The sequence below is a fragment of the Phaenicophaeus curvirostris genome, chromosome 20, assembly GCF_032191515.1.
Source record: "Phaenicophaeus curvirostris isolate KB17595 chromosome 20, BPBGC_Pcur_1.0, whole genome shotgun sequence".
NCBI classification, from domain to species: Eukaryota; Metazoa; Chordata; class Aves; order Cuculiformes; family Cuculidae; genus Phaenicophaeus; species Phaenicophaeus curvirostris.
This window is the reverse complement of record NC_091411.1, coordinates 2,500,320-2,528,147: the sequence shown is the minus strand read 5'-3', so window position 1 is coordinate 2,528,147 and position 27,828 is coordinate 2,500,320. Positions and strand designations below refer to the sequence as shown.

Below are 27,828 nucleotides of genomic sequence, written 5' to 3'. Positions count from 1 at the left end.
TCACCTCCACTTGCATAACCTGGCCAAGGCTTTTCCCTGGAAAACAAGCCCATTTGGCAAAGCCAGAGCAGCCCAAGGCGACCTCTTGTCAGCTAAGCTCATGTTTCAGGATAAAACATCAGCCAGAACCCACTCCCTGCAAAAGCAGCTGCCTAGGACCAAAAAAATGGGAGCAACAAAGCACATGTTGGGGCGTTTTGGAGCATCACAGCGCAGATCCCACTCTGGCTGGGATGCACATGAAGGTCCCCACGTTTCCCTGAAGTGGGGTTGATCTGAGCAGGGTCCCCCCCGCCTGGACCCACACAGCCTCCCGGAGGTGCTGGGTGGCCAGTTGTGCCTCCGCAGCGGCCAGGGGTGGAATTTGCCTAACAAATCCTTGCAAGTGCGGAGATTTCTGCGTCACGAAGGCACAGGAGCTCAGCTGGAGGACGGCCACGGGCACAGAGCAGCTGGGAGCTGCTCTTGGGGTTGGGGAGCCTCACCAGGCTGACCCTGGGCACGAGGGTCCTGGGCAAGCATTTTGGGAACAACCATGAAAAGACACATTTTTCTAGCTAATTCATTATTTTTGTAAGGCAAAAGCAGCCCTCAAAGAGCATGGCTGAACATAATTAAAAAAATAAAATAATAACCCCCAAAAAACTGAAAGGAAGCAATGAGAGGAGCAAGAAGCTCCCAGCCAGCCCCGGCAAGGGCTGTTATACCCAGCCTCAACAACCCAGGAAAAAGTGTTGTGCTAACTGGGAAGAAACCTGAGCGTCCCCAGCACCCAGGGGTGCCGATGGGGCAGGAAGCCTCCGAAACACAGCAGGAAACCAAGGGTGGGAGCAGGGCCCGAAGCGCACCCACGGGTGATGCTCACCCTGCTGATGCAACAGGGTGTTTCAAGCCTTGGAAGCCGTGGGGACAGAGGGAGATACAAGGGACCACAGCCAGGGAAGAGGGTGACAAGTTTCCAGTTACAGTGGGGATGTAGGATGGATTTGCGTGGGATGTGCTGGAAGAACTCGATGGTGCATGGGGACAGGGACCCAAGGGGGCTAGTGCGGCCACCACCAGCTCACGCCCGAGCCGGAGGTGCCTGTACAGGTGACATGGCAACGCATGCAGGGGGGTGCAGGGCTGGCACTTGCAGCTGGGGATGCTGTCACGATGTCACCACCAGCCTTCACAATCATCAGGTCGGTCTGGGGTGGCTGCCAATAAAAAAAAACAGGGGATGCCTGGGGGGAGCAGGGGCATCGTTGGCACCAAGAGGTGTTCCGCGTGGGGACATGGCCCATCAGGCAGGTGGGGACATAGGGGCAGGACCATAGGAAACAGCCCCTGCTCTTGTTCCTGGTCAAAATCTCACCTTGTGCAGCTGCTCACCCTGCTACAGCCCTGGTGTGCCCCCCTTGCAGGCTTTTGGGGATCTCTGGCACCCCAAAGCGGGGGGAGCAGCCTGCCATGCCACTGGGTGCCATGGGGAGGGGACATTCTGGGGACAGGGGGGCACATGAAGGCTCTGGGGAAGTGCACTTAGGGGGAACAGGTGGACATGTGGGGCTGTGCAATGGGGGGACCTTAAGTGCAATGGGGAGGGCTGGAATATTGGGGGGCTGTGATATGGGGGGACCCCACGTGCAATGGGGAGGGCTGGAATATTGGGGGGGCTGTGCTATGGGGGGACCCCACATGCAGTGAGGAGGGCTGGAATATTTGGGGGGCTGTGCTATGGGGGGACCCCACATGCAGTAAGGAGGGCTGGAATATTTGGGGGGCTGTGCTATGGGGGGACCCCACGTGCAATGGGGAGGGCTGTGACTTGGGGGGGGCAGGCGTGGGCATCGGGGCAGCGCGATGCGGGGGTCGTGGGTGGGCAGGGGGTCTGTGTGCAGCCGGCAGTGCCCTGGGGTGTCACGGCTGTGCAGCGGGACAGGACACCAGGGGCTGCACGCACACCACGGGGCAGGGCACGGGGCGACACACGTGCAGGGGGGTCCAGCGCAGGGACAGGGGGGCTCTCCGTGGGGCCAGCCCTCTCTCCCCCCACTCCCAGTCCTCCCACTCACTACGGAGCCCTGCGTCTCTGCTGCGGCCGAGGCCAAGTTCCCCCCAGCTTGGCCCCATGCGGGGAGGAAACAGCGGCTGGTCGGGGATCAAGGAGCGGCCACGGGTGCCACGGCCCTTCCTGCAGAGCACGAATGCAAATCCTGCGCAAACACGGCCTCTCCCACCGCTGGGCAAAACCCATGGGAAAGGGAGATGAAAACCCTGGGGATGGAGAGACGACGACCTCTGAGTTGAGATTTCGGTCCCGGTCACTGAGCAGAACCCACTGGTTTGGGTACCCACAGGTGATGGGCAGCCCCCGGGGTTTGGTACCCACCAAAAGCATCACCACGGGTCAGGATGCGCTGCGCTTTGCTGCTGGGCACTGACTTATTCCACAATTTTAGAGGCAGGGCCGATCAGCTGCTGCTGCAAATGCTCCCAGCCCCTCCACTGCCCCTGGATAAGAAAAGTGAATTTCTGCGGCTAACAGGTCCCTCTGGGAGGGTGTGGGAGCCAGGAGCCCACAACAATTCAGAGCAAACCCCGGCAGTGCTGGCCCCAGACCCACAGCACCCACCTCACCTGGACAAACACCACAAAAATAGAAGAAAATTGGTAAAAAAAACCAGAAGATAAACAAGGCTGAAACGGTCAAGGGCTTGGAGCCACCAAGAAAACGGCTGTAGAGGTCAGAAACGCACCCCATGGATGCAGAGTCGAGACGCAGAGTCTGGAGAGACAGAGTCTTAAACAGAAAGTGAGAGCCTTGCAAGTGCAGAAGGGGAAATAGTGTTGTGACAGGGATACAGAAACCCCCGAGCAGCCCCACGGGCCCTGACTGCATCCCCAAAAAGAGGAGAATAAAAGATCACAATAATATAATCCCTTCCACAGCGGGCAGCAGCTTCCTCAGCGTGGAGCTGCCTGAGCAGACGGGGCAGGAGGCCCTGGCAGGCACCATCCCCCAGAGCCAGAGGCCCTTTCTCCAAGCCCTGAGCTGCCCTTTACAGAATCCCAGAATGGTTTGGGTTGGAAGGGACCTCAACCCCATCCAGTCCCACCTCCTGCCATGGGCAGGGACACCTCCCACCGGATCAGGGGCTCCAAGCCCCATCCAGCCTGGCCTTGAACCCCTCCAGGGATGGGGCAGCCACCCCTGCTCTGGGCACCCTGGGCCAGGGCCTCCCCACCCTCACAGCAAAACATTTCTCCCTAAGATCTCAGCTCCATTTCCCCTCTTTCAGCTGAAAACCGTTGCCCTCATCCTTGCCCTGCACTCCCTGATCCAGAGCCCCTCCCCAGCTCTCCTGGAGCCCCTTGCAGCACGGGAAGCAGCTCTAAGGTCTCCCCAGAGCCTTCTCTTCTCCAGTCTCTAATCCAGTCCTTGTATGGATCATCTTCACGGCCTCCTGCAGACTCGCTCCAACAAGATCCTGTCAACCGCCCCTGACTCCACAGCCGTGTTAGCTGTGGCTCGAGTGGTTGAGTGGATTTTCTTCCTTTATCACCCACCTTATGCTGATCTGCCCTGAACTTCTGCTGCTGCTCCAACCCTCGCTGCCGCGAGGTCCTTCCACACCATCCACCCTCCTGCATCTTAAACCCAGACAGCAGCGTCCTCAGTGCAAAACCAGCAGCTCAGTGGCTGAAGCCGGACCCCGTGCTCTTCCCAGTCTCATTCTTAGCAAAGATTTCCAACCTTCACAGGCAGCCCTGCTTGAACATGTCCTAAATAACCCAAACAGTTTATCCATGGGCCGGGTAATGTCCCTTGTAGGGACACCGCATCCTGCTTGGGTTATCATGGCCCTTCTAAACAGTTTATAAATAGCCCAAGGCAAACGAGGGCGAGGGCTGTTTCTGAAGGAAAGCAAGGGGGTTTATCTAATTTCTTTTTTTCAAAGCCATCTGAGGAGCACCGGTCCAGTTGACTGCTCCTAAAGCCCAAAATAAATCTGCTGCTTCTGTCTCCTCCAGCTGAGCTCCAACCCCACCTCCCCAAATCTATAAAGTATGAAAATAAAACAAAAAAACAAAACCCCAAAACAAAACAAAACCAGAAATGGCTTTGGCAGCTTCATCTCCTCACATGCCAGCCTCAGCCGCATCGCGGGGCTGCCAGGAAGGTTGTGGTCATGCTGAGAGGCACCGGCCGAGGGAGTGGGTGGTGGGGCCGGCGACGGGAGAGGGACCTGCAGCACAAGTCACTCTGCTTTGCATGTGAGTTTTATAGATAAAACTTATATTGAAATAAATGTGTGACTTCATTGAGTTTGATGATCATAGAATAGAATCGTAGAACCATAGAACTTGATGATTCAAGGTTGGAAAAGATCTCTAAGTTCATCTGGTCCAATCATCAGCCCATCCCTGCCGTCTGCTAAACCATGTCCTGAAGTGTCACAGTCACCCCTTTTTTTAAACCCCTCCAGGTATGGAGACTCCCCCACTGCTCTGGGCAGCCCCTGCCAGGCCTTCAGCACTCTTTCTGTAAAGAAATTTTTCCCAATAGCCAACCTAAACCTCCCCATAGAATCACAGAATCACCAGGTTGGAAAAGACCCATCGGATCATCGAGTCCAACCATTCCTATCAAACACTAAACCACGTCCCTCAGCGCCTCGTCCACCCGTCCCTCAAACACCTCCAGGGAAGGTGACTCAACCCCCTCTAAGGTCCTGCTATTACTATATGGAGGAAATAGATGAGGGAAAATCGGGTTATATGTACTTACAGCTAAAGAATTGTGCGTGCTTCTGGCCCAAGGATCGTATGTGCACACCCAATCCCCCGTGTCACTTGGCTCAAAGTTTCATAATGCTACCCCTGATTCACTTACGTTCCCATCTGGTCATCCGGCGTGAGCAAACTCCAGAGTTCAAATCCAAGGTTTCACAAAGCAGACTCCTAGGCTTCAGATTTTGTAAAACAAATAATTAACCAGAGGGATGCAGCAGCTTGGTCCAAGGAAAGAGACCTACTCCAGGGAGAGAGACTAACACGAATCAAGAAATCCTCAGCCAATTATCCCCGTACAGACCATTTACCCACCCCTCACACCATGGTTTGGGCCAGTAGAGACGGTTTGGGTCTGGGATCTTCCCATTCCTCATTGGATCCCCTTGCTGCCTTTCAGACGGGTCATTATCTTATCTCAATGCAGCTGGTGTTGATGATCTGCATCCCTGAAGCCTCTGTACTTGCCTGTTTTTGCTGATTCTGGAGGCCGTGTTTTGGCTGGACAGGTTGTATGTGTGGGAAAGGTTTTAACTGGAAATTCCCAGCTTGTGGCCTCATGTTTCAGAGCCAGTCTGGCTGCTCGTGCTGAGAAAGCTGAGCAAGCAGCACACTAATTCACACAATAGTAGAACATAGAATTGTAGAATCATAGAATCACTGTGTTGGAAAAGACTTCTTAGATCAAGTCCAACCATTCCTTTCAATCAGTAAACATGTCCCTCAGCACCTCGTCCACCTGTCCCTTAAACACCTCCAGGGATGGGGACTCCATCACTCCCCTGGGCAGCCTCTGCCAGTGCCCAATGACCCTTTCTGTGAAAAAGTTTTTTCCTGATATCCAGTCTGAACCTCCCCTGGCGGAGCTTGAGGCCATTCCCTCTCCTCCTGTCCCCCGTCACTTGGGAGAAGAGCCCAGCTCTCTCCTCTCCACAACCTCCTTTCAGGTAGTTGGAGAGAGCAATGAGGTCTCCCCTCAGCCTCCTCTTCTCCAGGCTAAACACCCCCAGCTCTCTCAGCCGCTCCTCATAAGGCCTGTTCTCCAGCCCCCTCACCAGCTTCGTTGCTCTTCTCTGGACTCGCTCCAGAGCCTCAACATCCTTCTTGTGGGGAGGGGCCCAGAACTGAACACAGGATTCGAGGAGCGGTCTCACCAGTGCCGAGTACAGAGGGAGAAGAACCTCCCTGGACCTGCTGGTCACGCCGTTTCTGATCCAAGCCAAAATGCCATTGGCCTTCTTGGCCCCCTGGGCCACTGCTGACTCCTGTTCAGTCGCTGTCAACCGACACCCCCAGGTCCTTCTTCTCCAGGCAGTTTCCAGCCAGACTTCTCCTAGTCTGTAGCTGCTCAGGGTTGTTGTGCCCCAAGTGCAGGACCCGGCATTTGGCCTTGTTAAACCTCATCCCATTGGTCTCAGCGCAGCGGTCCAGCCTGTTCAGATTCCTTTGGAGCCTCCCGACCCTCCAGCAGATCGACACTGCCTCTCAGCTTAGGAACTGAAGCCACTCCCAAGCGTCTGAAGTGTAAAGAAATGGGATCTTACCAGAATTTTCAAGCTATGTGTATATTCTTCTTTCCTTCCTCTGAAAGTGGAAGCGATTTGAAACGCAGGGGACCTGGGACAGGCTTCACCTTTGCCAGCAGATGCAGCTCCCGCCTGAAGCAATGAGGCTGCACGGTAAAGAGCACAGGGAAGAGCCTAAAGCCCTACAGTTTCTCCCCAGCTTCCTCCTTCCAGGCTGAAAATTTGCATTTCCAGCTTGTTCCAATTAGTTTTAAGACTTTCACATTCCACAAAAGCTGAAACCCTCATTAAACCAGAGTTTTTCCTATTGTCGCAGTTTGAAACAATCACATTCCAACTCAGCCGGTGACTCTGGCACAGCCACAGCGGAACCTCCCGTGAGAAGCATGATAACTTTTTGGCACCTATAAAAAAAGACGACCCAGCCGGGGCGCTGGTGTCACTCACAGCCACTTTCCTCATCCCAGCAGCCGGCCCGGGCTCCCTCGGTGGCCAGAGACTGCCCAAGCTGCCAGCAGTCCTGCTGCAAAGCTGGTGCTTTCTTTGATCTCAAAAGATCAAAAAGAGACATTTCCCCACCCCGTCCCAGCACACCCAGCCCTGCGTTGGTCACACACGCAGCGCAGAGCGGGACAGGACGCAGCACACCCCAGGCACACACCAACCTTGCTGCCGTGCAGCCACCTGCCTCCTCAGATGCTTCCATGAGCCCAAACCACTTTCTTTCCTAAAAAAAAAAAACCCAAAGGCAAACAGGAGAAGCTGTGACACACGGCCCTGGGCTCTGCGCCTGCAGCACTTGCACCGAAGAGGTGTCCTCTAGGGATGTCCACACCACTTGCCCATTCTTGCTGCCTCTTGCCCTCCCAGAGCATGCGGGATTTGGATGGAGCCCAGTCACCGTGTGAGCTGCTTTGATGGATTCCATGGTGGGCGAGATCTAAGAAAAAGCTGATCAAGGGCATGGGGAGCTGAGCAGCCTTTGAGGGAACATGAAGAAGTCTCCAGGAGGTGTTTGCTGTGAGTTTCCTGCATCCAAAATCAGAGAGAGAAAACCCACCAGGACTGCTGCAGGAGCACCAAGCAGGCAGCAGACACAACTGCCTGAGCTGTGGTTTGACAAGATGTTGTGTCTCATGTCCTCAAAGCACGGGGCACAGGTGCAGCTCCCAGGAATGTCCCCAATCACATCCCACACCAGGCACAGCAGTGATGAGCACCCCACCCAACCTCAGATGAAAACGGATCCAGCTGAGTGTCCTACCAGGGTCTGGTGGGGCTCCTTGCATATTCAGGCACGGATTTCCCTCCACGCAATGAGCTGCTCTTCACCTTGCTTGGCTTTCCTTGGAGCAACAGCCTACATATTCCCAGGCTGGGGTTCATTTAGGGATTAACAGAGCCCTGACATCACAAGGAACATCGATCTTCACAACAGGACGCACCGACCAGCTTCTGGTGCCACAAGACCATGAGTGGAGTGCCAGGAGGAAACAGAAACTCGAGCTCTCACCCACAGAGGAAAAGCTGTGAAGTGGCAGACAGGAGAGGTGGGCACCAAACTGCACTGCCCACAGCTGCGTGAAGGATGCCCACAGCGTGGGACTTTCCAGCCTCTGAAAAACGAGGTTAAATGTTAAATACAGCCTGTTTGCTGGGTTCAGCCAGTCTCCCGTGCAGTTGGACGCACAGTGGCACAACCAGGGTTACAGGCAGCCCTGGGGCTCGCAGTGTGGCCCCTTCCACATCTCGGTCCCAGCTGCCGCAGCACCCACGGGCTGGGCTGGAAGATGCAGCAGAGGAAGGGAGGCTCCCTGTGCCGTGGAAATTAAGTCTTGGCTTCCCAGAAAGCAAATTTTTCATAAAAGCCAGACTTCCACAGCGTATTCCTCCTGAATACCCACCCGGAAATCAGGACTGAGGAAGCCTGAACGCTACTGAGTCGAGACTGAGCAAAATCCTGAAACCCATTGCCTGATCTCAGATGCAGGATGGGACACGCTGTTCAACCAAAAGGAGCTCGGGGACTGCCCCATCCAACGGCCTCACAGATCCCAGTGGTGCCTCTCAAGGGCAGCGGCCGCAGGGAAAGCAGCCGTGTATTCATGCCATAGCAAAGCAATCCTAGCCGTGCCTGTGTAATCCGCTTCCTTATCCTCCAGGACTAACCAACTTGCCCTGAAGAATCATAAAATAGTTTGGATTCGAAGGGACCTTAAAAATCATCCAGTTCCAACCCCCCTGCCATAGACAGGGACGTCCCACTAGAACAGGTTACCCAAGGCCCATCCAACCTGGCCTTAAACACCTCCAGGGATGTGTTTAAGAACTCCTACATCTCATGCATCCAAAGCATCCTTTATCCCACAATAAAATCATTCCACACAGTTTAGGAGTCTCAAACAAGGGCAAGCAAACCCTGGAGTCTTTCTCCCACATAAACCAAGGGAGACAGCATGAACACTGGATTTGTGTAGGGTCTCGCTTGTCACAGCCAGCCGCAAGACACAGCTACAGCCACAAAGAGAGATCCAGACAGCAACTGGAGCCACCAGCCCCCCGTCCCAAACCCTCCCGGGGCTACGGATGGAGACTGAAGGAAAGGGAGAGGTGCCTGTCAGGCTGGGGAGTTTCCTGCAGGCCCTTTTCAGCATGGGGAGGCTGATGCCAAGGGTGCTCTGCTGAGAGGAAAGTAAAGCGTTGGTACCATCTGAAAAAGATGACTGCCGTGTGTTATTAAACGGTGAAGTGAAGCAGGCACTCACGCACGGGAGGAAACGGAGTGAGGGGAGCAGGCCCAGTCCCAGAACTTGTGGGGTGCACGGCCCAGGCTGCTGCCCAGCTGTCTCCATGCAGGGTGACTCCTCCTGGGGAAACAAACACCGGGGGCAGAGAAAGCACCCAGCAGGACGCAGAGAACTGGGCAGCACAGGCACGGAGAAGTGACACCAAGGAGAAAGTGATGACACTCGCAGTCTAATTACAGTTCTTGGGCAGGCGATAGACACCTCCGGAGTAGATGAGTTGCTGGTCCCGGACCTTCTTCTGGAGGAAACCCTGTAGCTCTTGTATATCGATTTCTGTGACCACTGGGCCTGTCATCACAAACATCTTCAGCATGCTGTGAATCCTCTCCAAGGACAAGCTCTCAAGGTTGGTCAGCATGGCCTGGATGTACGTCCAGAACAGCTGCAGTGGGGAGAGACAAACAACAGTAAACACACCGACACCTACACCATGAAGAGAAGGGGCGCTTTAGCATCCCACACCCCAAAAGCAGAGCAGGGCTGTGGCTGGCAGCGAGTTCTACTCTCAGCCATGAGCATGTGGCCTTTAAACAGCAAATACCCAAGAACAGCATCAGATGTTGGGACACAGAGCTGGAAAGGATTTGATGTGCAGTACACACATGACCCTCAGTGGATAAACACCAATACGACACCTCCAGGTTGCACAGCGGCACAACACACACAACGTGACACACGGGCAGGGAGAACACTGGAAGTGTCCAGGAGCCACAACACAGAGAAGACAAAAGTCCCACTGTTAGTGCTGAGCAAGCCTTTTGGGCTCTAAGTGCCAAAAAGCACTGCTTGGGTGGATCTACCTAAGTTTTGGCTATTTTGAAATATGAAATCATGTCTCAGGCTTTTTCTTTTTTTTTAAATTGAAAAAACACATTTAGAGATGTCCAAACAGTTGCCTGGCCCAGCAGCCAGACAGGAACTTCCGTGGAGGGAAGGCTGCAATCCAGGACCTGCACCAGTGAGCACGAATCAAGAGACACCCAATTCAAAACCCCTCCAGGTGGACGTAGCCACTTGCACTGAAAATGCAAACCCAAAGTGCAAATTGAATCCATCATCCTAACCGCATTCCCCAAAGCCCAAAGCACAGGATCTTCCCATCACCCTCCCAGCTCCGCAAGCAGCCCAGATACATGGATGGGTACCTGCAGCTCCTCCTCTTTCTGGTCAGCCTGTGAGGCCATGGCAGAGTCCCCCTCCTCGTCACTGTCTATCAGAACGACCTTCTCCACCTGGTCTTTCTGCTCCTCCTCAATCACAGTGAAGGTGCCCTGGGGCTCTTCGCGCAGCACACCCTGCTGCAGCCACAGCGTCATCTTACGCTTCAGCGATGTCTCCGGCACCTTGAGCGCTTCACTCAGCTCTGTCAGCGTCCACGTACCTGCAGACACCATGGATCTCAGAGAAGAGCACAGGACACCCACCCACCTCCACTGCCAGGACTCCGTAAGAGGATGAGGAAGGCTGGGGAGCAAGCAGCCGTGTGCAGCCACTGCCTGAAAGCAGAGCGGGTGCTGGGCTGGAGGCCTGGCTGAGCCCTGTGGTAGATCCTGAACCAGGTCTTGGTTCTGCTGCCAGAGCTCTCGGAGCCTTCAACCACCCGAGTAACACGGCCTTCTCACCCCCGGGAAGCACAGAGACAGGGACGGGAATGCCGAGACTCTGCCCCAGCACTCACTCTTGCTCTGGAAGTGCAGGATGATGGCAGCGTGCACAGGAGAGACAGACAGGGAGAGGGTGCGATCGGCCAGCTCCACGTCCAAGCTCACCAGGCCCAGGTGGTGCTTCCAGTTCAGGGTCCTCATGGCCTGGAGAAGAAGGAAGCAGCCACTCATAACACATCTTCTAACAGGAACCAGCCAGTGCTGTGTTATCACAAATGCCTCTCTACCACTGGGGCCAGCTGTGCACCATTCCCCCCTGCCAGATACAAAAGCTCCTCCTCTCCTCATGAGTTGCCCAGCACTGCCATCCCCTGCCCCTTCACGGTAAAAATCCTGCTCGGCACCAACCTTGCTTTGTTCAGCCCTTGCCCAAGACTAAGGCCTCTCTTCTGCTTGAAAGCCACTCAAGCCAGCTCTCTGACAGGGTAAGCACAGCTTGAGGGAGCACTGGAAGACCAACCAGGTCACTCAGGACAAACTCCTCATGGAAAATAAACACTCTGGGGCAGGATTTCCTCAGAAGAGAGGCAATCTCCTCTGATACCGATGTGAAAAGAGCATCGCTTGCTTTGAAGGCTGAGATGTTTGAGGAGGCCGCTTCCTCCCTGCATCGTCTCCTGCATCCTCTCCCAAGTAATTTTTTGCAGCTGCAGAAATCAACCGGCTTCCACATCTGGCACGTAGCTACAGCAGCAAACAAGACGGGACCCAGAGCTGAGAGCTCCCCAGCCTCATGGCACGCATCATCCGCGATATAATACACAACAGCAAGAGAGGATACAGAAAATCAAGCCTAAAGTGGAGTCCGACCACAAGTGGGGACACCAAATTGGCAGCAAAGGAAAACCTGCACGCGCACACACTGGCGTGACAGCTAGACCTGAATCCTCCACGCTCCACGTTTGTGGTCTGCACTCCACCGGGTAAGACAAGACAGGATGAGAAAGCCAAGACCACAGCTCTGAAAGTGACCTTGATCTCTCCTTACTTCCAGACAGATGCTCCTGCTTCCAAGCCATTCAGTTTGTGCAGAGCAAGATGCACCTCAGCCTTCTTTATTTGACTGACTGCCATGATCAAGTGTTTAGAGAACAGAAGAATACTGCACAGGGGCTTATATTTGGTCTGGATGCCTCTCTCCCACCTTTCCATGCAGTTTATAAAGGCACGGATTCAGTCTTCGTCTGAGCCACAGTCCAACTGACCACAAATTCTCACATCTGAACTGTCTTAAGATGCAGTTCAGAACTCCAGAAATGAAGGAAACTACCCGGGAGAGACCACAGGCAGAAGAGGAAAGAGCATTCACTCAGCTCCAGACTAACAGCGAATCTTAAAACGAGATCATGTTAACAGAGGTTCTTTTCCAGAGGACAAACACAGGAGAAGAACGCCAGAGCACTGAAGAAGAGAGGCCCAACAGCGACAGGATGGCACTGCTACAGAACTCGGGTCAATGCACTTGTAAGAGAACTGGGTGATCAGGCCCAGTCCACATGGGTTCACGAAAGGCAGGTCCTGCCAAACAAACCTGATCACCTTCAATAATAAAGTGACTCGGCTGCTGGACGAGGGAAAGGCTGTGGATGTATCTTCCTGGACTTCAGTAAAGCCTTTGACACAGTTTCTCACAGCATTCTGCTCAGAAAACTGTCACCTCTGGCCTGGACAGGCGCACACTCTCCTGGGTGGAAAACTGGTTGGCTGGAGGGCCCAGAGAGTGGTGGGAAATGGAGTGAACTCCAGCTGGAGGCCAGTGACAAGTGGGGTTCCCAGGGCTCAGGGCTGGGTCCAGCCCTGTTCAATGTCTTTATCAATGACCTGGATGAAGGCATCGAGTGCACCCTTAGCAAGTTTGCAGATGACACTAAGCTGGGTGGAAGCATGGATCTGCTGGAGGGTCGGGAGGCTCCAAAGGGATCTGAACAGGCTGGATCCATGGGCTGAGACCAACGGCAGGAGGTTTAACGAGGCCAAATGCCGGGTCCTGCACTTGGGGCACAACAACCCTGAGCAGCTATAGACTAGAAGAAGTCTGGCTGGAAAGCTGCCTGGAGAAGAAGGACCTGGGGGTGTCGGTTGACAGCGACTGAACAGGAGCCAGCAGTGGCCCAGGTGGCCAAGAAGGCCAATGGCATCTTGGCTTGGATCAGACACGGCGTGGCCAGCAGGTCCAGGGAGGTTCTTCTCCCTCTGGACTCGGCACTGGTGAGACCGCTCCTCGAATCCTGTGTTCAGTTCTGGGCCCCTCACCACAAGAAGGATGTTGAGGCTCTGGAGCGAGTCCAGAGAAGAGCAACGAAGCTGGTGAGGGGGCTGGAGAACAGGCCTTATGAGGAACGGCTGAGAGAGCTGGGGGTGTTTAGCCCTCTATGAATAAGCTTAGGCCAGACTGAAGATACCCAAGAACTTCCACCTCAATATACCAGCACCTTTTAGAAAACTCTTTTCCCAAACTGCAGTCACTACTATTGCTTAGACATTCCACAAAGAGGTAAATCCTTCTTTCGGCCACAGCTAAGCTAGCGCAGCTTTGGACCCTGACTGAAAGCTGTGAGACTTTGAGATTCCTCCGTAACAGTGTGGGTGTACTGGCAACTAAAATTTAAAAGGATGTTAAAAGGGACTTTGCAAAAACCATGCTATGTAATGAAGTCGGAAGAGCAGGCATCTTTTTTATAGCAGGGTTAAGGTTGTCTCACCTTTAATTTCTCATACTTCTTGGAATAGGCTTCCATGGCTTCCTTGACCTGCTCTGGAAGCTCCAGCTTCTCCTCTTTCAGTGGTGGCCAAAACTCACTTGACAGGATAACAGCAACAAGGCTGAATGGGGGCCTCTCCTCCTCTGGGAGTTTCTCTTCCTCATCACGGATGTTGGCATTAATGCGTCGCGAGTCAGCCATATCCTGGAAAAGGCAGGGGAAGGTAAGGCAGCAACTTCTCTCCCAAGTCAGTGCTAGCCCTTACCAAAGAGGCTCGAATGAGGTGACGAACGTTGTCTCCAAATGATGATGGAGACAATGCAAAGGACACAACCACGTGATTCTACTGAAAAGACTGTGACATACTTGGAAACATGTATGGGGAGGTTGAGAAGGGGCTACCAGCCCACACTGGAGTCCCTCCAGACCCGTGTTCTTCCTACAGTGCTCCCAAAGAACTGAACTCCAGAGTCCCAACCTGAGAGGAGCTGGGGGAGCCCAGCTCTTCAATGCCAGACTACTGCAGGAAGGGCAGGAGAGACCACAGCACCAGAGCAGCCACCCCCACCCCCAGAGTCCATAACCCAACCCACAGCAATTAGGATCTTGAATGCACACCTGCCTGTCACAAACCTGGCCCCTTACTGGGATTCTGGGAACACCATCTCCCTAAAAGGACCCTTTTTGGGTCACCCCTCAAGTCCCTCCCCTTTCCCCATGAACTTAAATGCCCAAGACTTGAAATTAAAGAAGAAAAGTTACTTTTAACATGACTTCACAATAATGCATCTGAGCTTCCCCAAACCGCAGCTTCAGCAGCTCCACGTTGCGGATTTCCCTGATAGAAGAAACATCACATCAGAGACAGGTTCCTCAGTCAGACCAGCCTGGCTCAGCCTCCATCCCATGCAACACAGCCAAAATAGGGAGTCTCGTAAAGCACATTCTCTCAAGAGGATGCCTGCTGGCATCTACGTGAGGAACAACCAGAGCCAGCTTTTTGAAACCCTTCCCTTTCATTTGGAAGAGCACAGCACTTCACCATCCCCCTCAACAACACAGCGCAGCCTCGGCCTTTGGTGAGCCACTTGCCCCAAACTGCCCACCCCAGCCATGGCTCACACCAGCTGCGTTTCACGGAAAAGAAAACCACTCTCACTCATCAGTCAAGAGATACGGTTGGATTGCAACTGAGGTTTCTTGATGCTTCATCCCTTTTTCATACTTTAACACTTTCTGCTGACCCTAAGCAGCCTGCACAGGTTGTGAGGGACACCAGAACATGTGAGATGGAGCTAAGAGGGTGTCGGTGCCTCCAATTTTCTACCTGCTGCCCTACTAGCACAAGCCAGGGGCAGGACTGAGCCCGAAGCAGCCAGAGAAGAGGTGAGCGTATGAAGTTCTAGATGCAAACCCAAGGTTGCCGAGGAAATAGCCAAAGACATTCCTGGCTCCAGAAAGAGGCGTTCCCAGGACTAAGGCTGAAGCGTACCTTTATTGGGTGATTTTACCATGGAAAACCCTAGAGTTGGATGTTTGGAGCTCACCTCTCAGCACTGTAATTGAACTGATGGAGCAGCCGGTCAGCCAGAAGCGTGCGGTATTCGTTGATAAACAGGTCCTTGCTGCCATAGATGCTCACCAGCAGGCTGATGATGTCCGAGGACCGACGCTTGGAACTTGATTTTCCTAGTGGAATCCAGCAGAAGACGGTACGTGATTAACAGAGACCTGTCTCAGCCCAGCTCAGCTCTGGAGAACCAGCAAATGAGCTGCTCAAGACCACAGTCCACCAGGGAGAACTGCAAGCTACCAGGACTTCTGGTCTTGGCATCTAACCTGGATCTGCATCAACTGGATCAGGAACCCAGTCCTCTGGTTCTGCAACGTCATCATCACTCTCCTGGCCATTCTCCAGTGTCACCGGGTCAGCTTTCGAGAGCTCGTTTGCAAGGTCACCGGATCCCTCAGCATCCCCGGTGAGACCAGCCACGATCTGCCGCACCGTGTCTTCCCGAGTCCTGCCAACAGGCCAGGGAAACGGAGGCGGTGAAGAGGAGGAGAGGGACAGGGGATGTGTAGGACTGCCCCGCAAGCCTCTTACCTCAGATACTTCCTGATGGGCTCGCAGGCGACCTCCAGGATAACCATCGAGGGGTCAAGCTCCCGCAAGGCCTTGATGGCCGAGATATAGAGTGTGATGATGTCCGATGTGTTGACTCCTACATGAGAGGGACAGAGGGAGTCAAGAGTCCCAAAGCAAAGACTAACAGCCTTGATGCAAGGAGCTTGGATGCTCCAAGGCCTCTGTTCAATCTATGGAGCTGGAGATGAAGGGGTTTCTGCCCTGCAGCCCCAGCCAAAGGGAGAGATCGGACCCATGGCTGAAAAAGTTCCAACTGTGAACATCAGCTCAGAGCTATAACCCAGCTGAGCCCAGAGGGCAAACTGCAAGCTCAGATCACACATATCTTAACCCAAACAAGCCTTTACTCCCCAGACCAGGCTAATCTCGCTCAGCTCTTCCCCATACCGCAAAAACAAGACAAAAAGGGGCTGATATAATCAGTTACTGCCACCCATGCACACTCCAACACAAACAGCACAGGATGCACACGGCCTGGCTGCCTCTCACTCATCAAACACAGAATGAAACGATGGCTCCCAGGAGATCCCAATTCATGCCCAGGCTCCTCAGTGTCATGACACATGTGGCAATGTAAAACCCACCAGGATGCAGAAGTCGCATTTCCAGAGCGCTTTTCAGGGACCTGAGCAGCTCCTGCCTCTGATTAGTCCTTTCCAGGCAGAACTTGAGGTCCTCCACAGCAGGCTTCGACTCTGGGAAATCTACCAACCAAGCAGTGATCAGAAACAATGCCAGGCTCCATGGGAAGGCAAGAGGAGAGAGGGTGGTGCTTTGAGGGGTGAAGACAAAATCGATTTGTCCAAGTCCAAGAGGGCGTGAACACCGAATGGGTCACACCTACCTCGAATAATGCTGAAAAGTTCTTCGATGCGCATGCTGGCATAGATGCGGTAGAACCACCTTTGGACGTGGCACCGCCAGCGCTTCAAGGTGCTGCTGGCTTCTGAAGAGGAGCATGCCGAAGGACTATCTTGCAGGAAAACCCTGCTGAGCCAGCCAATCACCTTCTCAATCCACTGCAGAAGGAGAGGGAAAGTACAGAGATGGTGAACACCACGGCACAACCCTCTCCCAGGCTTACCCATCATCAGGCGGCGACCACAGCAAGCAGAAAGGGGGAGCGTTACCTCCAGCTGCTCTCCAAATGCACTCTGGCCTGGTCTATAGCCAGGGAAAGCCTCGCTGAGAGAGCATGAACTTGAACGCAAGATACAGGATACAGACTATGCAGATGTGCATGAGAAGGAGTGACCGAGGACCGTGCACAGGCACTGGGCCCCAAAAAGGAGAAGGTATATTCCAAAACTTGAGGACTATTCTAGTCTTGCAGAATTCCAGTCCATTCTATACATACAGAACAACTCTCTTCATGAGAATACGAGCAAACTGCTCATCACACCATCCTTGGCCCAAAATGTCTACAAATCCCTCAAGTCGATGAAGAGCAAGCCAGCCAGCCCAAGGGCTCACAGAGAACCAAACCCAGGCACTCAAAATCAAGACCTCACATAGCAGCATAACCACTGGATAATGAAATAAAAACCTGAAGGGAGAGCACCAGAAGGTTAATTTTTACAGTTGAGATTTAGTTTTCTAGAGAGAACTATGCAATTCTCACATTTCAAAGGTGCTCAAATAGATGCTCTAAATAAATGCTTTGTCTTAATTTCCTCTTTAAGGAGGCAAATACACAGCACTCCCTGGGACAGTATTTAAGTATTCGTAGCTACTAGATATTTATGGTTTTCAATAACCAGATTCCAACAGCCTGAAACAAAAACACTACGTCATGGTCAGGTTTGCTGATGTTAATTTTGAATTATCTGCTCGTCTGAGGACACACTGAAGAAATCCATGAGCTCTGCAGGATGAACCCAAGAGCTACCAAACACCTGGGCACAGACGGGGGCAAAACAGTGGAAAGGCTGAGAAAGAATTCTCCTACAGGACAAAAGAAAAGGAGTAATACTGACACAAAGCACTCAGTTTTAAGGAATACAATTATTACCAAGCAAATACGTTTTCCCTTGCGAGTTTTACCTTCTCTAAGCGCTCTTGTTACAGCCCGATTACCAGCACTGCTCCAGGGCGCTGCTGCTGTCTCTGAAGAGGGGGTTTGCTGTCAGCACTTGGACTTTCAGCAAGTTGCTTCTCACACTTCTCCCTTTCTACCTTGAGCGTGCCAGGCCTCAGCTTTCCGGACAGGAAGGACATGGAATGAGTGGGAGGAGGTCACAAAGATGATCTGAGGGCTGGAGCACCTCCCATACAAGGCCAGGCTGAGAGAGTTGGGGTTGTTCAGCCTGGAGAAGAGAAGGCTCTTGGGAGACCTTAGAGCAGCTTCCAGTGCTGAAAGGGGCTCCAGGAAAGCTGGGGAGGAGCTCTTGATCAGGGAGTGCAGGGAGAGGATGAGGGGAAACAGTTTGAAGCTGAGAGAGGGGAGAGTTAGATGAGATCTTGGGAAGAAATGTTTTGCTGTGAGGGTGGGGAGGCCCTGGCCCAGGTTGCCCAGAGCAGGGGTGGCTGCCCCATCCCTGGAGGGGTTCAAGGCCAGGCTGGATGGGGCTTGGAGCCCCTGATCCAGTGGGAGGTGTCCCTGCCCATGGAAGGAGTTGGAACTGGATGAGTTTCAAGTTCCCTTCCAACTCAAACCATTCTAGGATCCTATGACTTTTGTCTTGCCTCATTCAGACATGCTCCAAACTTCTGAGGCCAACACGCTGGCCTTTCTGAAGGGGTGGGAGCGAGGGGACATTCTGCAACATCTGACTAGCTGAATGCAGCTGCATTTTCTCTGGTGCCCTTAAAACGTCCTTAAACACCTCAGGTCCTCCAAATGCATTTCACACGAGGTCCAACAAAGCGTTGCACAGCAACTAAAGGGAAGCAAATACACAACAACCGCCGGTGTCTGCAGACAACAAAAACGGCCGGCATGGCAAACGGGCACGGCAACCAGAGACACCACAGAGAGCAGCGGGGTCTGCGTGGCAACCTTGCCTCACGCATTGTTCTTTGATGCAGCCAAAGACAAGGTCACGCATGGAGGAACGAGGAGCGCAGAGCAAGCCTGCAGAGGCACGACTGTATCTTGGAAAAGAACTTTACATTAAGGTCATACTGGGTAAAAAGCCCAACAAAACCTCAGTTTAAGATAGCAGCAAAACAACTGGGTAGCTGCACAGGAGGGTTTTAATCCTCTTCGTGGCTCAGTGGTGAGATCAATACCAGAACATCATCTCCCATCCTCACTTCTGGTTTTAAAGGGATGCTGAAAATTGGAAAAATGACAGAAAATAGCCACTCAAATTCTAATCCTGGGCCCACCTACGCAGGGGCAGGGAGTGTTCTGCATGCAAGGTGGCACTACATGTTCTTGTAGTTTGTAAAACTGTGCCGCAGAAATTCCCTCGTGATGACAGACACCACTGGGTGAAATGCAATGGTCTGTTACGCACAGATCAGAGCAAACCTTTCCCTCTACCAGCAATCAAATCGGCAAGTTTCAAGCACCTCTTCTCCAGGGATGGTGGGAGGCAAAGCCCTGGGCCAGGCAGTTTCAGGTGGAACCAACCTTGAGCCTGAACTGCTGAGCCAGAAAGAGAAGCAGCTGCACGTCACTGAAGGTGCCCACGCGCCTGCCTTACCTCCTGGAACTCGCTGAGGAAGGAGTGCTCGTATTCCCCCCTGCATCTCTGCTCCATCCTCTCCTCTATCATCTTGTGCAAGATGGTGGTGACAGCATCGGCGCTCACTCTCTCCAGCAAATTCAGCCGGCGGCTACAGACACACAAGGACCCGATTCAGACCACGTGGTACAAACAAACAAACAAAGATCTCATTACCTGAAGGCACCTTCCTCCCTGTAAGCTCCACAGACACAGGCCTAGCTCTTAGTTTAAATGCTTCAACAGCCCACATAGATGATGTACACATGTAACACACGACAGTACTGCTAACCCATCTTGCTTAGAAACACCATGTTGCAGTCACCAAAAGCTTCTTCATAGACTCGTAGAATGGTTTGGGTTGGATGGGACCTCAAAGCCCATCCAGTTCCACCCCTGCCACGGACAGGGACACCTCCCACTGGGTCAGGGGCTCCAAGCCCCATCCAGCCTGGCCTTGAACCCCTCCAGGGATGGGGCAGCCACCCCTGCTCTGGGCAACCTGGGCCAGGGCCTCCCCACCCTCACAGCAAAACATTTCTTCCCAAGATCTCATCTAACTCTCCCCTCTCTCAGCTTCAAACTGTTTCCCCTCATCCTCTCCCTGCACTCCCTGACCAAGAGTCCCTCCCCAGCTTTCCTGGAGTCCCTGTCAGGACTGGAAGCTGCTCTAAGGTCTCCCAAGAGCCTTCTCTTCTCCAGGCTGAACAACCCCAACTCTCTCAGCTTGGCCTCATACAGGAGGTGCTCCAGCCCTCAGATCATCTCCGTGGCCTCCTCTGCACTTGCTCCAACAGATCCACGTGGGGAGGACTGCAGAACTGAATGCAGCTGTCCACGTTAGTTCTCATGAGAGGGGGGTAGAGGAGAATAACCACCTCCCTCGACACCTTAGAAGGGTTTGTGGACAGACAGCCTTAGAGCAGGAGAAGGTATTCCTACATCCAGGGAGAGGAACCTTCTGTCTAGACAACTGCCCTATTGAACCCCAAGCTGCAAAATCCCTGTGACACATTCTCTGCCCGGTACTGGGAGACAGCCTGACCTCACCCGTTAACTCCTCCCATTTTCCAACACCAAGAAAACCTGCTGCTGCACGCCCCTCCAGCCCATCCATGTGCTCTGTGTGACAGCCACCACCCCAAACCCCACATACAGGATGTCATTGAGCTGCTGAAACTGCTCCATGGCTTGGGGGCACCAGCACTGCTCCTTCTTGGTGCTGCAGCCTGCGCACAGCGGGGCCTCTCCTCTGCCCTCCTCCGTATCGCTCTCCTGCTCGGCCTCGCTCATGCTGCTCTCGCCCTCGTTCGTTCCATCTTCTCCTTTCCTCCACTGCCGCATGTATATCCTGAAAGTGCGGCTGTAGAACTGCTGGATCATTTCCTGGAAGGATTTGGTCGTGGTGAAGAAAAGGATGGCTCTGAACATGGTGTAGACCTTCTCCTGCAGCGTCTGGGCGCCGGTCCCCAGGAGCAAGCCTGCCTCAGTCCAGCGCTCCAGCAGCTCCAGGCTGTTCAGGTAGGGCTCCAGGCGGCGCCTGAGAAGACAAAACGCATCCAGGAGGAGCGCGGAGCACTGGGGCTCCTCGGCTGCGTTTTCATACTGGTTGATGCAGTTCCAGAACTCGGGAGCTATGTTGGCCTGAAGGTCAGTCTGCAGCACCTCTAGGAACCATTCCTCCACGACGGAGTGCAGGTCGTAGCACCGCAGCACGCCCAGCGCTGCCCGCAGCTCAGCATCCTGCGCTGGCTCCACCGCATCGGCCCTCGGCGCTGCCTGAAACGCAGAGGGGATGCCCAGGTAAGCGCACCGAAAGACTTCTCCTGGGGAAACTGGGGCAGCAGACCCTGCAGGGACCAAGCGCAGGTGGGCTCTGCTGTCACAGCATCAGGTGGACGCCGTTCCTCCAGGGAGACCTGCTGGGTGCTCAGCCTGTGCGGGAAGCCCAGCGCCTCCCTCTCAGGCCCAATGCTCTCCATCACTGTCCCCTCGGCGGCTGCAGGATGCCTCTGTGGGCAACATGGACAGGAGCCACCCTTGGGCCCCCGAAAAGCCAGGGTTTGGGGGAAAAACCTTCCCTGGCAACGTTCACTCCCTCAGGGAGCAGTGCAAGCAGCAGGGATAGGAGAAGCAGTGTCTCTCTTTGACCCCAGCACTTTCATGGAATCATGGAATCATTAAGGTTGGAAAAGACCTCTAAGATCATCCAGTCCAACCATCAGCCCAACCCCATCATGCCCACTAAACCATGTCCAGAAGTGCCACGTCTACACATTTTTGGAGCCCCTCCAGGGATGGAGACTCCCCACTGCCCTGGGCAGCCTCTGCCAGGGCTTCACCACACTTTCCACAAAGAAATGTTTCCTAATATCCAGTCTAAACCTCCCCTGGCACAACGTGAGGCCATTTCCTCTTGTCCCCCTCCAGCCATTTCTCTCCCACCTGCCCCTGGAAACTGGACGCGTGGACAGAGGGGACTGGCCGGGCTGGGGGTCAGGGTGATGCTGGGATCCCTCACCACCCCAGGGGCTGCGCCTGCCCTCACCAGGCGCACGGACTTGAGGGGAGCAGGGAGTGGCGCATCCCCCCCTCCTCCCCGCTGCCCTTTTGGCCCCCCAGCAGCCCCCGCAGCCCCTTGGGTGCCCCAGCTGCCCCTGCTGCCTCCACAGCCCCTGCTGACCCACTGCCCCCTTGCAGCCCTTGCTGCCCCACCGCCGCCCAGCCCGTCCCCTCCTACAGCCCCCGCAGCTCCACGCAGCCCCCAGTGCTCCCCTACTGCCTTTGCAGCCCCCACCGCCCTGGAGCCCTGCGACCCCCGAGCCCCCACAGCCCTCAAAGCCCCCGCTGCCCTGCCCCACTCCTGCAACCCAGCAGCCCCAGCTCCCCGCAAGCTCCCGCTGTCCCAGGCCCTGCAGCCCGCAACCCCCGCAGCCCCCAAAGCCTCTGGGCCCCCACCTCCCCCAGACCCGCAACCGCTGCAGCCCCAGCCTCACAGTCCTTGCAGCCGCCACAACCCCGGCATCGGCAGCCCTTACAGCCCCAGCCCTGCAGCCCCCGCAGCCCCCACAGCCCCAGCCCTGCAGCCCCCGCAGCCCCCACAGCCCCGGCCCTCGCAGCCCCCACAGCCCCGGCCCTGCAGCCCCTGCAGCCCCCACAGCCCCGACCCTCGCAGCCCCCACAGCCCCGGCCCTCGCAGCCAGTGCAGCCCTGGCCTGGCAGCCCCAGCCCCTGCGGCCCTTGGAGCCCCCGGAACCTCAGGAACCCCGGCGCCTTGCAGCCCCACCTTACAGCCCCCGCAGCCCCAGGCCTTGCGGCCCCGGCCTCGCAGCCCTCACAGCCCCCGGCGGCCCCGGCAGCCCCCGCTCACCAGCCCCAGGGCGGCGGGCGGCACGAGGGCGGCGCTGAGGCGGCCCCAGGCGGCCGAGAGCGAGGCGCCCGCCGGCTCCATGCGCGCGGCCATGGGCGGCGGCGCTGCGAGGCGGAGCTGAGGGAACGTGAGCGGGGAGGGAGGAGCGTCTGTCTGTCTGTGTGTCTGTCTGTCTGTCTGTCTGTCTGTGTGTCTGTCTGTCTGTCTGTGTGTCTGTGTGTCGGGGCTCCCGGGGCTCGCGGTCTCAGGGCGGGAGGGGGGATGCTGGGACGGAGAAGGGCTTGGGGGGCTCCGCGAGGAGAAGCTCGACGGGAGCCGGCAGCGCGCGCTCCCAGCACAGAAACCAACCGTGTCCTGGGCTGCGTCCGCAGCATCGGGGCCAGCAGGGCCAGGGAGGGAGTTGAGACCCTCAGTTCCTCTCCTGGGAGACCTCCTCTGGAGTACGGGCTCTGGTTCTGGAATCCTCAGCAGAAGAAGGACAGGGAGCTGTTGGAACGGGTCCAGAGGAGGCTACCAAGATGATCCGAGGGCTGGAGCAGCTCCCAGAGGAGGACAGGCTGAGAGGGTTGGGGTTGTTGGGCCTGGAGAACAAGGCTGCGAGGAGACCTTCTAGCGACCTTCCAGCACCTGAAGGGGCTGCGAGAAACCCGAGGAGGGACAGTTTATGAAGGCTTGGAGTGATAGGACGAGGGGCAATGGGTCTAAACTGGGGAGGGGCAGATTTAAACTGGGCATAAGGAGGAATTTCTTTACAGTGACAGTGAGGAGGCCCTGGCCCAGGTTGCCCAGGGAAGCTGTGGCTGCCCCAGCCCTGGAGGGGTTCAAGGCCAGGCTGGATGGGCCTTGGGCAGCCTGAGCCAGTGGGAGGCGTCCCTGCCCAGGGCAGGGGGCTTGGAACTGCATGATCTTTAAGGTCCCTTCCAACCCAAACTACTCTATGATTCTATGACTGCCAGCTCAGTGCCTGCAGGGCTCACAGGTCGGGGCTGAGATGTCGCTGCCGTGGGGTCTGGGCTGCCGCTTGGTGCCCAAATGGCTCATAGGTCGGGGCTTACAGGGCTCGGTGCCCGCGGGTTGGGGCTGTCAGTCAGTGGCCTGGGCTCGGTGCTCGGTGCTGGTGCCCACAGGGCTGTCAGTTAGGACTGTTGGTCACATTCAGGGCTCAGTCTCAGTGCCTGTAGGGCTGTCAGTGGGTGCTGTTGGTCAGTGACCTGGGGTCAGGGCTGTCTGTCGGTGCCATTGGTCGGGGCTTAGTCTGAGGGCGCGTGGGGCTGTCGGTGGGTGTCCTGGGGTTGGTGCCCAGAGCTCAGTGCTGGTGCCCACAGGACTATCGGAGATGCACGCCCGGCGGTCAGAGCTGGCCCAGCAAGTGGCAGCGGAGCAGGCGGAGCAGGTGCAGCTGCAGACCCAGCTGTTGGCACTGACCGAGCGGCTGGCAAGAAGCAACGAGAGACTGGCCCGGCTGCTGGCTGCCTCCGCCCAGCTGGACCAAGCCATTTTGGAGAGCGAGGCTGCCTACAGCAAGGTACGGGGGACATGGGCACCGGGAGCGAGGGGATGCATCTCTGCGGACACACCCAGGTGGTGCAAAGACCTCGTGGAATCATGGAACATTTTGGGTTGGAAGGGACCTCCAAGCCCCATCCAGCCTGGCCTTGAACCCTCCAGGGATGGGGCAGCCACCACTGCTCTGGGCAACCTGGGCCAGGACCTCCCCACCCTCATCGTGAAGAATTTCTTCCTAACCTTTAGTCTAAATCTTGCCCTCTCCAAGCATCCAGGGGGTGCAAACACATGCAGGTGATCCACAGAGTGGACCCCTGAAAGAGACCTCGCAAATGGTCACGGGGGACAAAGAGCAGGAAAGTGGAGATGAGGGACTGACTGGTACGGTGAGTCCACGCAGGTAACGCCGCTCCAGGAGAGCCAGCCACTCACCGGGCACATCATGGCCTCCCCCACCACCGTGTCCTCCTCTCCTGCCGTGCCCTCCATCTCCAGCTGAATACCTCCACGATCAACTCCCAAGAGGAGAAATGTTGGACCAGCCAAGGAGTGGCAAGGAGACAAACAGCACAAGGGTCGTGACCATTGGTTCAGTTACGGGGAGAGCTCAACCTCTTCAATTCTCACATATTCTCAGACCCTGCCAGGCAGGGACTGCTCCATCCTGTGTAGGGGATAACAGCTGCATTCACCTTTCAATTACACACCAGTCAGCTTTTTAGAGCAATAAAAGGATCTTTGCGGCCTGCTTTCAGGTACGCAGTGATCTTCCCTCTCTTGGGAACAAGGGGCTGTTCGGTCCAAGAGCATCCTTCCCCTATTGGCTACTGACAACACTCTCCTGTTCCCCTGCCTTCTTTTCATGTGGTCATTAATCCGTTTTGGTTTTTCATGTGAGGTTGGACCTGTTTTCTCAGCCTACTCCAAGAACTGGTGGTTTGGGTTGAAGGGGAGAACTTGCATAAGAATAGAACAGCTTAGGAACTGTGTTGTAAAGTTCCATGAACAGAAAAGAAACCTTACCCCAAACAGAAGGCACAGACCCCCAGCCTATAAACGAGTTCATGTTGATTGAAATTAAGAGACAGTAGGTAAAAAACAGAGGTAGGTAGGAAAGGAAACGCAGACATCCTGCAAACAGAAACATTAACAAAGTTCCTTTCCTGTGGATCTCCAGCTCTGGTCTGGAATTGCACTCCATGCCTTCCTCTGGCCCCCGACGGACACAGGACTCGACCTTCTTCCATGGACAGGATGGCAAGATGCCACCAACGTGTCCTGCCGCTGTCTCACCCTGCGGGGCACTTAGATTCATCTTTCTGACCGCTTAGTGAAGTCCACAAGCTCACGGAAGCATAAATGATCTTTGGGACCGCAACCTTACTGTGCAATTGTCTGCCGTGTTAAAACTTCTACATGGTGAGATGGAAAGGCAGCAAGGTCTCCTGAACCTGCTGTAGCCTTGCTTCCTCATGCATAGGAAGTGGGAGTGTGTATAATATATTTAATATCAGCTAAAAGTAGAAGGGAATTAGTAAAAGGAAAGATTTAGCACGACCTACAGTCATTGAAGAGTTGAGTAAGCAAGAAACCTAAAGTGTGCAGCTTTAACGGTGAAGAACAGCTGAGCAGAATTTAGGATTGAAGCCCAAGTATCAACACCTCCCTTACAAAAATCTCCAAACTGAAGTTCACTCCACAGCCTGTGTCAGGAAGTTCTCTGCCTTATGCTCCAGAACAGATGAATCACTTATGGTGGTTTGTATTCAGAATGAGGGCATGAAACAGAGAAATTCCTCCACAGGTGATACAGGACAGTTTATCACCGAGATTTAGGTACTCTAGGGGCTGGAGAATCCCTCTTGCTGTAATGTTGGTCAACTGCATTCAAAGGGAACTCATAAGGGAAACAGTTTACGTGAAAATAAGCTGGGTTTCTTTCTTCCGTTCTTCCTTTCTTTCCCAGATTGTGAAGAATCCTCAGGAATTGGGAGGCGTCCTGAAGGGAGAAGATGGGCATGCTGGTGAAGGTAGTGAGCCGCAGAGCACTTCAGAAGAAGATGAAGCACATAAACAAAAGCACTCCTAAACTTGCTTTTCAGCCTGGCAAGTCCTGTAGGTCTGGGACAGCTGCTGTTCTGGTGGAAGGATGCCACATTTATTAAAAGTCTCTGTATTGCAGAAATAAATCTTCCTTTCAGATGTTCTCTGGTATTAGTTAGAGATCTGCTAAAGTTAATCCTCTTGTGCTAGAGATCAGGTAGGCATCCTACAAGGAAATACACTTGATATTCATAGAATCACAGAATGGTTTGGGTCAGAAGGGACCTCAACCCCATCCAGTTCCACCTCCTGCCATGGGCAGGGACACCTCCCACTGGATCAGGGGCTCCAAGCCCCATCCAGCCTGGCCTTGAACCCCTCCAGGGATGGGGCAGCCACCCCTGCTCTGGGCAACCTGGGCCAGGGCCTCCCCACCCTCACAGCAAAACATTTCTTCCCAAGATCTCAGTCTCCCGCAGATCCACAGGAGGTGATGGATCTGCTAATGCTTCTGCCCCCAGAACAGCACTCACCTTGCTTTGCCAAGAGCGAGCCAAGAGTTCATCTGCTACAGACAGGGATTAGAGTACAAAGCTGGGAAGGGCAAAGGCAGCACTCAGCGAGGTGCAAATCCCAGCTACGAGGCAGAGCAGGCAAAGGGGGAGGAGTGGAGAAGCCAGCAGCACACTGGGGCCCAGGGGCTCTTGTTGGGAAGCACACGCTGCTCTCCCGCCTCCGCTGAGCCTGTCTGACCCAGAGGAGCAGGCACAGAGCTAATCCATGGAGAACAGCACGCAGAGTACCAGTTGGCTGGAGTCAGGAGAACAAGCTGCAGGTCATTGTTGGCTTTAGCATTCCTCATTAATCAACAGCAGAAGGAAGTCAGGGCTAGTTAAGACACCCTGCCCTGAATTTTAATTGCAAGCAGCTTTTGCGTTACCCCCTGCAGTTTTGTTAAGGTGCAAATCTGGAGACAGGACTGCCTTAAACTGGCCTGAGCTTATCCCACGGTGCAAGATGCCCACGGGGACCTTTTCTGGTAGAAAAGCCGTGCATAACCTGTTCTCCAAACATAGTCCCTGGTCACCTTTGTGTGCACATCTGCCGGCTGTGGCCACTGCTCGGTCACCACGTCTGGTAACTTGCTCATCCCTTAAATCCAGCAGTCACCAGCAATCCTGCACTTTCCCTCATCCTACTCTAGCTTCAGCACCTTGCCCTGAAGTATTTCATTAATGGGAGAAGCCTCAGCACATGGGATTCCCTGCTCTTTCCACAGTTCTTGTGTCATGGCAGAGGCAGACGTGCTGAAAGCTGCATGCTGCTCCTGGGAGGTGACAGGGGGAGCAGGCAGGATCATAGAACGGCTTGGGTTGGAAGGGACCGCAAAGCCCCTCCAGTGCCAAACCCCTGCCCATGGCAGGGACACCTCCCACTGGATCAGGTTGCTCCAAGCCCCATCCAACCTGGCCTTGAACACCTCCTGGGATGGGGCAGCCACCACTGCCCTGGGCAATGTGGGCCAGGGCCTCACTGCTTTCATCATGAAGAATTTCTTCCTAATGTCCAATCTAAATCTTCCCCCTTCCAACTGAAATCCATCCCCCCTCATCACTA

General features: G+C 54.8%; 1 protein-coding gene and 1 long non-coding RNA gene across 3 annotated transcripts; both read right to left on the bottom strand.

Annotated features, from left to right (window-relative positions):
- Nucleotides 1–902: 902 nt before the first annotated feature.
- On the bottom strand, nucleotides 903–5,432 carry LOC138729307 (uncharacterized). The gene is made up of 4 exons (XR_011338868.1): nucleotides 4,880–5,432; nucleotides 2,375–2,496; nucleotides 2,058–2,259; nucleotides 903–1,199 (listed from the first exon to the last, which is right to left on the bottom strand). It is a non-coding gene; the product is annotated as an uncharacterized lncRNA (long non-coding RNA).
- A 3,176-nt stretch (nucleotides 5,433–8,608) lies between these two features.
- On the bottom strand, nucleotides 8,609–22,746 carry LOC138729121 (anaphase-promoting complex subunit 2-like). 2 transcript variants are annotated; one of them, XM_069873085.1, is made up of 14 exons: nucleotides 22,663–22,746; nucleotides 20,449–21,071; nucleotides 19,272–19,404; nucleotides 17,366–17,392; nucleotides 16,466–16,640; nucleotides 16,206–16,325; nucleotides 15,580–15,697; nucleotides 15,315–15,496; nucleotides 15,023–15,164; nucleotides 14,238–14,313; nucleotides 13,476–13,679; nucleotides 10,788–10,917; nucleotides 10,255–10,490; nucleotides 8,609–9,491 (listed from the first exon to the last, which is right to left on the bottom strand). In XM_069873085.1, exons 1-14 carry the CDS (start codon nucleotides 22,741–22,743, stop codon nucleotides 9,279–9,281), a joined length of 2,460 nt encoding a protein of 819 aa, XP_069729186.1. In that variant the 5' UTR covers nucleotides 22,744–22,746; the 3' UTR covers nucleotides 8,609–9,278. The 2 variants fall into 2 exon arrangements, with proteins under 2 accessions (XP_069729186.1, XP_069729187.1); XM_069873086.1 differs by lacking the exon at nucleotides 17,366–17,392 and having other exon boundaries at nucleotides 8,611–9,491.
- Nucleotides 22,747–27,828: the final 5,082 nt, after the last annotated feature.